The sequence below is a fragment of the Nelusetta ayraudi genome, unplaced genomic scaffold (genome assembly GCF_046127955.1).
Source record: "Nelusetta ayraudi isolate G7.1 ecotype Tasmania unplaced genomic scaffold, CSIRO-AGI_Nayr_v1 ptg000165l, whole genome shotgun sequence".
Lineage (NCBI taxonomy): Eukaryota > Metazoa > Chordata > Actinopteri > Tetraodontiformes > Monacanthidae > Nelusetta > Nelusetta ayraudi.
The window spans coordinates 507,522-520,000 of record NW_027466215.1 but is presented as its reverse complement, the minus strand read 5'-3'; the positions used below and the strand labels follow the sequence as shown (position 1 = coordinate 520,000).

Here is a 12,479-nt window from a genome sequence, read left to right as displayed (position 1 = left end):
GCAGCAGTAAAAATTGGCAGATTTTCCCTTCACTGGACACAGACAGCGAGAGAGAGAGAGAGAGAGAGAGAGAGACGGCTCTCTTGTCTTGATATACCTCACTATCAGGAAATAAACTAACAAAACAACACCCCCCGAAAAACAAACAGTTGCAGTCCGCGGCTTACATTGTCGAGCTACCGTAGAGAGACGTTTCCATGCAGAGCCAGTCAGTGCTTCCGCTCGGCCACTGCCACCCACAGCTGAGTCTCACGTGAAAAAAAAATAAAAGGAGGAAAGGAATTCAAAGAGCGATGAACACATCCGAGGAATGGGATAGAGTTCAAAATTGAAGAATAAAAAAAAGAAAAAAAAAGAAGAAAAAGCCAAAGAGAGGGAGGAGCGGAACAGAGGAAGTGAGTTGAGAACGTTAACGTGAGGGCGTGAGGTCGAAATATTACAGTACAGGAACAGCTGGCTTGTCTTTTCTTTTGTTTTCTCCTTGGTTTTCCTCAGTCTGTCTCTCCCTCCGTTCATTCGTTCGTTCGTTCGTTCGTTCGTTCGTTCGTCTCCACCCGCCCGCCGCCATTGGTCGTCCTCGTCCGCGGGTCGACCAATGGCCTCGCGGCGCCAGCAAAAAAAACAAAAAAAACAATCACTGGCCAGCATTTTTTCTTTTTCTTTCTTTTCTTCAAATGGTCTGAAACCAACCAGTGAAAAAGGCCGACCTGGCTCGGGTGGACAACTGGATAGAAATTGCTTTTTAAAAAATATAAATAGAAAAAACAACCAGCTATCTCGGACGTCGCTCAGTTCAGTTTTTTTAAGGTGTTTTTTTTGTTTTGCTTGTTTTAATCAAGAAAGAGGGAGAGATTTTGTTGTTGTCGTTGTCGTCAACTTCTGGCACCATAGTAGTATGTGAAGTTAAAGTAGTAGTAGAAGTAGTAGTAGTAGTAGTAGTAGCAGTAGTCTCGTTGGCGTACGACGGCGGCCGACGGACCGGACCGGACCGGACCGGATTGGACCGGCCCGGAGGGGGGGGGTCGCAGGGGCTCTAGGTGTCGAGGCAGAGGCGCCTCCTGGTGGCCAGGTGGTCTCTGTAAACGGTGGAGTTGAGGAAGCGGGGGAAGGAGTCGCGGTGCATCAGGGTGTAGATCTGGAACTGGGCCTCCTCGTACATCAGGCTGCTGGGCTCCGTCAGGGTCTGGTTGATCCCCTCCCGCACCCGCGAGTCCAGACTCACCTGAGCACGCAGAGCACGACCACATTCACCGTCACGAGCACAAGCACACTGACACGGCTGCTTCCTTCAAGACGACGCCTTTGAAATAACCGTTTCATATTATTATGACTACTTAACTAACGCGGACATACAACTGCTTGAGATGTCAATTTGCGTGAAATGGCCCAATAAAATCTGTCGGTTTCATCTTTTATGTTAAATTGCCAAAATAAAACAACTTTTACTTGATATTCTAATTTTTCCAGGTAGTACCTGTATATAGCAGAGGCGTCAAACTCTGGTCCGCGGGCCAAATTTGGCCCTGCAGAGTCATTATAATTGTCCTGCCACTGTTACACAGCACATGTACCGCTAAAACTACAAATCCCAGAATGCACTGCTGCGTATTTTGACGAATGAATGCAAATTCCCAAGAGCCATAAAATAAAGCGGACCGACGGGCGAGCGGGGGGAGGGGCCACATGCTCATTATCACACTTTGTACCTCTTTGGGCGACAATATGGACACGTAGTCTTCGTAAATGATGCGGGCTTTCTCGTCCACCAGGGCGGTGCTGGTCTCCTTCTTCAGGTCCTCGCAGGCCAGCCAGAAGAGCAGGTTGTCCTCGCTGTACTCGGAGCGCAGGAACTCCCGGAACACCTCCCGGCCCTCCAGCGAGCGCAGCATCAGCTCGAAGCTCCGCGACCACGACAGCACCTCCTCCAGACTGGCGCGTCTTCGGAGGAGGCGGAGAGGAGAGAGGGAAGGAAAGCAAGAGCGATGAGCGACGGCGAGTCGTGCGAGCCAGCGCACCGAGGTGAAGGGGGAGCAGGGTGGGGAGAAAGGAGGAAGAGACCAAACTCACTGTTCTTCAGCAGCTTCAATACTGTCCATCTTGGTGCACGTCTGCCGTTCGCTCCTGTCCATCCTGTCTTCATTCCTGCAGTGGAGACAAGCAAAAAGAACGAATGAATGAATGAATGAATGAATGAATGAATCAAATCAACTGCCAAAGTGCCCACAAGCTGCTTTCATTCAAACGTGCCAACGGGCTTGAGTGGGTTTGATGGAGTTTTAAACAAAAGTGTTGCTCCCAGAGTTTTGCGCTGCACACGGACCAGAATAAAACCAGAACAAACCGGATCCCTGCAGGTCCTCAGCAGCGTCCGCTGAGGTGGGAACCTCCACCTCTGGTGATCAGTACAACAATTCAACAGGATTGGCGTTCAGGAGAGCGCTTCAGGGAAGCTTGATGATAAGGGTGCAGCTGTGATGAGGTTCAGTGTGTTGTTGTAAAGAAACAATCACCGATTTCAATAATAATAACAATAATAAATAAAAATGCAACCGCATCTCCCCCCAAGTGGGGGGCGTGGACGTGAACTTTGACCTACAAACAACGATGACCCACAACAAATGAGAGCACGCAACTCGGGCCGCCGCCACACAATAGCGCTTCAGTTGCGACTGCTGAAGAGAAAAAAATAAAAAAAGGGAAAAAAAGAGAAAAAAAAAGGAAAAAAAAGGGGGGCCGGCCTCTCCGGCGTAGCACGGTCACACTGGCCGTGTCCACAGTGACACATGCACGCACGCACGCACGCACGCACGCACGCACGCACGCACACACACACACACACACACACACACACACACACACACACACACACACACAGAAGTCTCTATTTCTGTCCCACCATGGAGGATCTTTCCTTCCTCTTCCACTCGCTCTGGTCAAAGTGCCTATTGTGCAGCAGTAATGGGATAAGCTGGCCACAGCCCCCCCCCCCCCCCCCCCCAAACCTCCCAACCCACCCCCGGCTCACAATACGGCTAAATATACGGCTCTTCTTCACAGCTGTTTTGCATGTGATCCGCCGACGGAAATAGAAAGCACCCCGGCTAGATAAGGGCCTCGTGCAGGGAGGTGGGAAGGGAGGGGAGAGGAGGGGGGGGGGGGGGGGGAGAGGAGGATGAGGGGAAGGAAGAGGAGAAGGGAGAGGAGGAGGAGGGGGAGGAAGAGGAGGAGGAGAAGGGGAAGGAAGAGGAGAAGGGAGAGGAGGAAGAGGAGCGGAGGAGAAGGAGATGAAGGAGGAAAGAAGCAGGAGGAACAGGAGGAGAGGAAGAGCAGGAGGAGGTGGAGGAAGAGGGCAAAAAATTTGACACACTCCGTTCCTGGAAATTCAGCTGCTGCTGCTGCTTGACTCAGCATGACAGTAAGAGAGAAGGAAAAAAAAAAAAAAAGGCTAAACACTGCGCAGCATTTAACAAATTTCTTTCTCTACACAAACGCGTGGAGCTCAAAAGGCTCAGTGTTCCTCTGAGGAGCTTTCAAAAAAAAAAAAAAAAAAAAAAAAAAGGAGGAAAAAAAAAGCAAACATGCAGACTGGAGACAATTTTTTCCAGGGGCCATATTCTGGAGATCATTTCATTAACTCTCTCTCACACACACACACACACACACACACACACACACACACACTGCAGGCCCAGCTCGCAAGCTGCAACCACTTGAGATGAAGTGGTGTGAAAAGAGGCGGTGCATTCATTCACTCGCTGGCTGCAAACAATGTCTGATTCACTGGTCGCTGCCGCAGCCGGAGGGCCGCCCTCGCTGCCCGCCTGCTGCCTTGCTCAGGGGCGAGTCTAGACTCTCAACAGCCAGCGTTTGGACACCCACACAGTTTTTTTTTTATTTGTTTTTTTTTGGGTGACGCTCGTGGTGGTGGTGGTCTCGGCTCCTGTGTTCTTTTCAAATGTATGTGTACGCATGTTTTGTTTGTTTTTTTTGGTTTGTTTGTTCCCTTTTTCAAGAAATCTGATGAATCAACAAAATGATTGTTGCTTAAAATAACAATACGGCCGTGAGCAACAACCACATGGAGGACATGGAGTCACTAGCTGTGTTTAAATGACAGTTTTATGCAAAATAAAAGCGATATTTTGAAAATTTTGACAAAATGCAATGGAAACGCAGCTTGTGAATGTGTAGCTGAGTGAACCCGGCTGACTTCTCGCAGCAGGTGAGTCGATGCTAAACGCAATGAGAGGAGCTGCGCCATGCAATGTTTACGAATCCAATGCAGAGCCTCGCAACATAAAGACAACAAGCGGTGGGTGCACTGTTCACCGTTTTGCGGTGTCAATAAAATTTAATCTCCTCGCAAAAAAAAAAAAAAAAAGACACTTTCCACCTCCACCAATCAACCGAAAGCACAGAGTTGTCGCCTCAGTCGACCGATTCATCCATGTCGGAAACACGTTAGCCGCGCCGCCAGTCGCTCACGCACGCTAACAAACTTGCTTTTTGATTGGCCAACTCTGGCCTTCTTGCTTTGTACTGCATATTGACAGACTGGCCTAATCTCATCTGACAACACGTTTCTGCAGCGACTGCAAAACCGGAGCCGGAGGCCGAGATGCTGACGAGCGAAAAAGACAAAAGAAATCGGCGCCATTTTTCACCGCAACGTTCTCGCAGCGGCCGTTAGAGGACCCGCACCATGTGAACCGACTCCAATGGTGTACGTAAAAATAAAAAAGGAAGGTGTGGACGTGTTAACGTGGGAGCTTTGAGAGGCAGGAGAGTGTTTGTCTTTACCAGAGACACTTGCAGCAGCCACACCAGCACAGACAGCAGGTGTTGGAGCGGGGCTGTCCAGGGGCCTGGGGTGGGGCCTCGATGTGGGCCGCCTGCCTTTTTCTCATCTCCACTCCACTCACACTGCGGGGCTTCACCACAAAAACAGAGAAGAGAGAGAGAGAGAGAGAGAGAGAGAGAGAGAGAGAGAGAGAGAGAGAGAGAGCGAGAGGGGGAGAGAGAGAGAGAGAGAGAGAGGGAGAAGAAGAAGCAACGGTTAGAAGACGGTCAAATGCGATGCAGCTCCAGGTGTTTCTTCAGGGGGGAGGCGGACAGACGTGTAGTGAGCAGAAGATGCAGAGGGGCGGAGCCTCCGCAGGAGGATTCCCTCCAGCAGGTGGAGTGCCCCCCCTCTCTGGCTGGGAGCCAAGTCCTCTTCCTCTGGCTTCCTCTGACACTCACAGCTCATGCATTTCAATGGGCGCCGTCATCGCACGCACGCACGCACGTTTGCTGTAACGTTTTCATTTTCAGTTGACATGAAAGAACATGTTTTCAACATATCACATTATATAATTTTTCCTCCTGTGAGGTGGGTCACCAAAACACACCATATGAAACTGTCCCACCCCTGGTCTGGACAGACTGATTCCAACCTAAACAGGACCGTCATTGCAGATTGAAACGCTGGGCATTTGATGCTGGATTTCAGCGATTGGCTGAACTTAAACAAAACAACTGCAAGAGCAACAAGTACGATTGTGCACTGAGGGTAAAAAAACCCCCCCAAAACTTACTATACCACTACTACCTGAGACTCCAAAACAAACTCCATTGTCTGTCTAAACCTTCCACTTTTTTTAGGCCACCAGCAACAAGCGTTGCAACGGCCTTAGAGGCAGCGGTGGAGGGACAACGGCTGCAAGTCGGGGCAGCGTTCAGCCCGGACACGTCCAAGTGAGGTGGGAAACAGCCTGTCAGCAAGTCGATAAATCAGGGCTGAGGAGAGACGAGGCGGACGGGTGACTCGCTCGCGGTCTAAAAACACAAATCTGGACTTGATCAGACCGACAAAGTTCTGCTCGATTGACGACAGGAGCCGAATGATGAGAGGGGGAGAAACTTCCAGAGCGTCACAGAGCTGCTGCTGCTGCTGCTGCTGCTGCTGCTGCTGCTGCTGCAGCTGCTGAACTCCAGTCATTCATTCCATAGCCATCGTGTCTCTGGAGCTCAGCGATGGGCCGAGACTTGCAGCTGGAAAATACCAGCGTGCGGAGGGAGTTCCTGACCGCCACGCTGAGCTCATTCTCAAAGTTGGGAGGATGTGACAGCAGCAACACTGAACTTGTTTCAAAGTCAAAGTGCAGCAGCTGAGCCTTGTCGGCCTGGGTGAGTCCTCTTTAAAGGCTGATTACACCACATACATACAACTAAAATGAAAAGTGCCAAATAGGAAAAACGATCCCTTACCTCCAAAGGTGATAAAATAAGTGTAGTTTCCCAATTTCGGATCAATAAAGTTCATCTATTCTATTCCATTTTTTTTTTAAAGTGAATCTCCTGATCACGTTAATTGGAAATAATGGGTCCATCTACACTTTTGGCTGCTGTCACTCTGCATACATGGTTGGACGGTGGCTTATTATTCAGCCAGCAGGGCCGCCAGAAAAAAGAATGACAGCGGCCTGTCTGATGCAAATGACGGACAGAGGGGCAACGGCTTTGTTTTCCCAACATGGAGGAGGAGCTGCAGCACAAGACCTCCTCACAAGAGGAGATGCAAATATGGAGTGGAAACACAAAGAGACGAACGAGTGAAAAAGAAAAAAAGAAAAAAGGAAGCCGGTCATTCATCCGCTTAATAAGACGTATCGCTTCATCTCGACTGACCTTTTCAGTTGGGAATAATCAAAAGCAAGCAGAGGACAAATCAAGCGTCTGTTGCAGACAGCGGAGTGGTTCGCTGCACAGTGAGAGCGATGCAGGCTGCAACAACTGGCTTTGATTAGACGGAGCATCCGTCTATTATTCCGAAGTGAATTATTATTATTATTTATTTATTTTTGGTGTGGGGGGGGGTTGTTTAACCTCCCATGCAGTTTGCCAGACATCAACAAAGACGCTTTTGCAGCTCCGCTAACAAAAGTTGAAAGTGGTATCAACCTGCAGCGAGCCATTAGCTGCGTTTCCATTTCCCCCGAAAATTGCGCAAAACCTAAATATTGCAATAAAAAACTGTGACGTACGGGGTCAGGTGACAGAAATTACAAATTGTCCAAACCTTTGACATACCGCTTTTAATTTTTTACGAAAAACTGCAATAGAAACGCAGCTTGTTTTAGGAGGACGTCGGCAACGCATCAAGCGAGTGCACGCGGTGTGTGTGTGTGTGTGTGTCTGTGAGCGAGTCCTAAGCGTCACATTTCCACATTTGGGGCTCTGCAAAATCAAAGAACGTGGAGTTGGACTGAAAAACAGGCCGCTGTGTTGGATGAGAAGCTAATTCTGGCTCTGGTCTACTAGCAGTCCTGGAGCGAAAGTCAGGAATCCTGAAGCCTCTCGCATTAAACACTACAGCCAGTCCTCTGTTTCATCTCCTGGTTTTATTGTCTATCTTCCATTTCGATGGGGAGTCACATGGACCTCGAGAGCCTTTGGACACGATCGTTTTGCTGGAGGATTTAAAGGTCCAGAGTGCAACATTTTTAAGGAAGCCCGGTATTTAAGGAAGCGCGTTTCCTGTTAGTTCACTGTCAAGACGGCTTCCTTAAAAAAAATGGCAGCCAACTAGGAGCAAGACCCTTACTGCTCTGTGTATATTCTTATGAGAACCATTCCAAGGGTAGGAAAACTAAAATGACTTGGATTGTACTGTGAGGATACACTTTTATTAATGTATTTATGGGCAGTGTGTTTTGCTTTTACCATTATAAAAATCATAAATCAAGGCAGATTTTACACAGGGGACCTTTAAACACCTTCTGCCTTTTTTTTTGAACCACGTGTTTAACTTGGTAGTGGGACACGTCATTAAATAAAATTAACATTTGGCTGGATTCAATTAAGGGGTAAATTCTTTGTGCTACAGGTCAGGAGTGGGGGGAAAAAACCCTACTGTGTGACATTAAACCATCAGAAAATCACTGGCCCCGGTTTTATCTCAATTAAAAAGCAAAAGAAAAATGACATGATGTGCCAAAGGTACCAGGCTGGACTTACCATTAATTAGTGAGTTCCTGACAACAGGTCAGAGAGAGCCGTCATGGCGTGAGGTAATAGGTTGCTGGACGATAATGGGGCCGACTGACGGACGGACAGACGGACAGGAGATGGTGGGCGGAGCCGCGGCGTTCTTTTCAGCAGAGGGAAGAGACGTTTGCGGTGTCACCATCCCTGGAGCTGAAGACCCATGGAGCTGAGGTTGGAGACCCAGATGCTGGAGACCCAGAGGATGGAGACCCAGAAGCTGGAGACCCAGAAGCTGGAGATCCAGAAGCTGGAGATCCAGAAGATGGAGATCCAGAAGATGGAGATCCAGATGCTGGAGACCCAGAGGCTGGAGACCCAGAAGCTGGAGATCCAGAGGCTGGAGACCCAGAAGCTGGAGATCCAGAGGCTGGAGACCCAGAGGCTGGAGACCCAGGCAGGTCTGTCTAGGACCTGCTGGCTGGAAATGTCATTGACGGAGGTGATGGGAGCGGCCGGGTCCAGTACAGCATCTACAACAGAACAAAATCAGAAAGACAAGTCAGTGAAAATCATCACAAGTGTGACGTCTCGTCCGACACAGGTGAGCGAATGTGTCCCCCCCTGGTGGACGGTTATGTAATGACGCAGAGGTTTGGGGACTGGAGAAGGCTCACGGTGCTTCGCTCCAACATCAGTTCCAGATGAAGTCAACACACTGCTGACTCCAGCAGGAGTGTTTCTATTTATTCTCCATGATCATTTTTACAGATGCTTTTTTCCTCCCAGAAAATGTCACTCATTTCTCCCTAACGATCAGTCCGAAAATCACTTCGCCAAGATTTTTTTAAGTGCGGCAAATGAAAAGGTGGAGTCCAGTCTGACCTGCTCACACTCTGAGGACACCGCCTCTGACCTCCTGGCCAGCGTGTCCGCCTTCAAACAGGGGAGTACTTTTAAGCCAGATGAACTAAACCAAGATGAAGAGCCAAAGATTCCAGATTTTCGGGAAAAAAAGTCTGCAGGCCGTCGACGGCTCCGCAACCCAACCAACACCTTCTCACGCGCAAGAAGCTTTTTTTTTTCTTTTTAAGCCAAAAACGACTCATCTGCCTGCTCGTAAAAACGGGAGCGTGCAGGTCCTCACACGTTGACCTCGGGAGACGCACACACACACACACACACACACACACACACACACACACACACACACACACACACACACACACACACACACACACACACACACACACACACACAACTACGGCTGCAATCCAATTTACGAGGCGAGCGGCGGCGCCTGGGAGATACTGCTCCACTGTGAGCCGCCCTCCCCCCCCCCCCCCCCCTCCCTCCAGTATGCACTCACGCCAGTTGGAACTGGTTGGAAGACAAAAGTAGCCCTTGTACATTAAAATAAAGTCCAGGGGAGCAATTTAGCGTAGCTGTGCGCAGAGATAAGGCGCTGGGCAGAGTCTCCGAGCGCCGGCTACGCGCAACGCACAACGCACACTCGTGCAAAACAAGACGGCGAAAAAAAAACCAGAAGCAACCGGTCGCGGAAGAATCTGTTCACGGATTGGTTGTTGGAGGGGAATATATAATCCCACTACTTTCAGAGGCAGCCGTTCAAGCTCGGTCTCAGCATCGGTCATCGATTAATTGTCAATTAAGAATTGAATCGATCAGTTGCAATTAAATTGAACATTTTTTTTTACACGTGTAGTTAATATAACTGTAGTGGCAGGAAAGAGCAATACACCTGTAGATACTGTGATGGTCATAATACACCTTGAATAAGTTACTTTTAAACAAGTTTAAAAAAGTAGAAATGTGACCCATTAGAAGTCAACTTACAGTCAGAGGAGAAATGTTTAGGTTGTTTTTACTGTTCTCTAATGTAAAAGTGAGTCACATTGGACCCTCAACATTATCAAAAGTGTGAACAAACGTGTTCCTTACACATTTTTCATTGTTAAATTTAGATTCTCAGGAGAAAAAAAAAAAAAAATCGCCGCTCATCAATTAATCGTTAATCGATCGATTGTCAATTCATCAATGAATAATCGATAATTCGCATCCCTAGTCCGGACCCTTTAAAAACTTTTATTTGGGCAAAGTCAGTCATTTCAAGTCGTCACAACTGGCAACTGTTTGATCAAGGAGGGAATTAAAAGTTTTAGCTTCAAAGGTCCGTTGTGTCAGGTATAGCAGCGCCTACTGGTCAGGGGTTATACTGCAAGCTCAAAGTGCACGTTACTTGCACTTTTCAGACGCCACATTTGATTCCACATCCGATCATCTCGTAGCAGCAGAGACAACCTGGGCCCACTGCCAACACCTGTTGACCTCCTCACAAGTGCTCACGCTTACACGTCCATGTAAAAACTTATTATGAATGAGTAAAAACACAGCAGTTCTTTATTTTTGCTGACTTATCGACTTCAAGGAACTCATTTCATTTCATATAATGTAGCCACCACCCCCATCCTCCCAGGACCACATGAGTCGCCCCTCGCAGGCCTGTTCTAAAAATAGCACAAGTTGCAGAGCTGCGTCCAAAATTCAATTTTTATCCAACCTTGTTAAGTCGCTGTTGATAATTATTGACAACTCATTAACGTGATCGGTGTCTTCGCATAGATCAGTAGCATTAATGATCATATAGAACTGAGAAAGTTTGTCATATTTCAGGAGTGTGGAGCCAACTGGTTGCCCTTCATATGACTCAGGACCCGTGAAGCAGCTCTCAGGTTCGAGGACTCCGGCTTTCGATGGGAGTTTTGCAACCTAGCGCCAGAGGTGACAAATGTCAGTCTGCTTTTATTTCTTCCCTACAAGCCTTGCCCAATCTCCATTATCACTGCACTAATTCATCGTCGAGCCATCGGGTTTTTGCCAGCTGACAGACAGTCACTGCCTCCACAGTTCAGCTCACATAAAAAAAATATCCCCATGTGACAAACCGACAGCGCAAAGCCGCTCGTCCCAGACGTCTCCCCGGTGACGAGGTGGGAAAACGGTGAATGAAGAGAATCAGGAATTACAACCAGGATGCAGATTACCTGAGTATCAGCCCCCCTGCCCCCACCACGGCCCTCCTATGCCCCCCCTACATGCCCATGGGGGGTGGAGGGGGGGGGGGGGGGGGACAGCGGTGTGGGTGCTGCTGCATCTGGTGTGACTCCTTCCGCCATGCGTGACAGTTGGAGGGGCTAAAATATGTGATCAGCACACACGCACAAAAAAATAAATAATAACTGAGATGTGAATTTATGGCTGATGCATGGTGTGCTGCTGCTGCTGCTGCTGCATCTGCCCAAAGGCCTGTGCACATGAGCAGACAGCGAACCAGCAGAGGCTCACAGGACGCTGCTCTCCTGGCTAGCTGCTGCCTCTGCTGCTGCTGCTGCTGCTGCTGGGGTTTGCCTGCCTTTTTTGAGTGGTTTCCTCCCGCAGCTGCCTGAACCAAGTGAACCCAGCAGCAGCAGCAGCAGCAGGAGCAGGTACGAGGGGACGAACGCAGGGGAGGCGGGGGAGGTGAGGTGGAGGTGGTGGAGGAGGAGGAGGAGGAGGAGGAGGGGATCCCCCACCTCCCCCGACACACACACACACACACACACACACACACACACACTACAGCTGACACCGGTGCAAACGACAGTCGGTGACCGTCTTTGCACCGACGTCTGATGGGAATCAAAGGCCGACCACAGTCCGTCCGTCCGCTAGCGGCAGCCGACACCCTGGAAATCCGCTATCTGTGGCGGCCAGAGGAGGCGGTGGCAACCGAGCAGCAGCCGATCAGCAGCGGCGGCGGCGGCGGCGGCGGCTAGCTCCGTGCTAACGGAAGCTAGCCGCACCGTGCGGGGCGTTTGCGCGATTAATCGGCGTCTTACCCCCTCGGTGGCCGGATTGTCAGCGTCCCGCGGCGGTCGAGTGGCGAGCGCCTTCGGCCGACGTGCGCTCTAGCGGCGTCGCGGACGGGAATCCTGCGGTGTAACGTCCATCGCCGCTGTTTTTCCTGCCATCCGCCCCACTTCAGCACCGAACGCCGCCGAGCCCCTGGATGCACTGCGCAGGCGCGCTGCCGTCGCCGCCGCCGCCGCTGCTGCTGCTGCTGCTGAGTGGCTGCAGTCGGCGAAGGAGATGCACTGCTGCTGAGCGTCGACTTGCAGCAGCGAGAGGGGGCGCAAACACACACACACACACACACACACACACACACACACACACACACACACACACACACACACACACACACACACACACACACTTCTGCAACAAGCGTCAACAACACACACCAATATGCTACTATGGGGTCTTGCCCTGAGGGAGTGAATGCAATTGGAACTGTGAGGGGCGACAAGTGAAATGGGTCCAAAACATATTTAGGAAGATGGAAAAGGTTAAGCGGAGTTATAATGTTATAATATTAATAATAATAATATTAATAATATTAATAATAATAATAATAATAATAATAATAATAATAATAATAATAATAATGATTT

General features: G+C 49.5%; 1 protein-coding gene across 2 annotated transcripts in view; it reads right to left on the bottom strand.

Moving 5' to 3' along the window:
• Window positions 1-12,074, bottom strand: part of rgs17 (regulator of G protein signaling 17) — a 12,737-nt gene extending 663 nt beyond the window's left edge. Inside the window, exons 1-7 of one of the 2 annotated variants that reach the window (XM_076014098.1) lie at window positions 11,865-12,074; window positions 8,329-8,498; window positions 7,999-8,215; window positions 4,801-4,931; window positions 2,068-2,142; window positions 1,707-1,938; window positions 1-1,222 (exon numbers count right to left, since the gene is read on the bottom strand). The exon at window positions 1-1,222 is cut by the window's left edge and continues 663 nt beyond it. In XM_076014098.1, the coding sequence (XP_075870213.1) occupies window positions 1,034-1,222; window positions 1,707-1,938; window positions 2,068-2,142; window positions 4,801-4,931; window positions 7,999-8,001 (630 nt within the window). In that variant the 5' untranslated portion in view covers window positions 8,002-8,215; window positions 8,329-8,498; window positions 11,865-12,074 and the 3' untranslated portion in view covers window positions 1-1,033. Of the gene's footprint in view, window positions 1,223-1,706; window positions 1,939-2,067; window positions 2,143-4,800; window positions 4,932-7,998; window positions 8,499-11,864 lie in introns of both variants that reach the window. The other variant, XM_076014097.1, reaches the window with a different exon arrangement.
• Window positions 12,075-12,479: the final 405 nt, after the last annotated feature.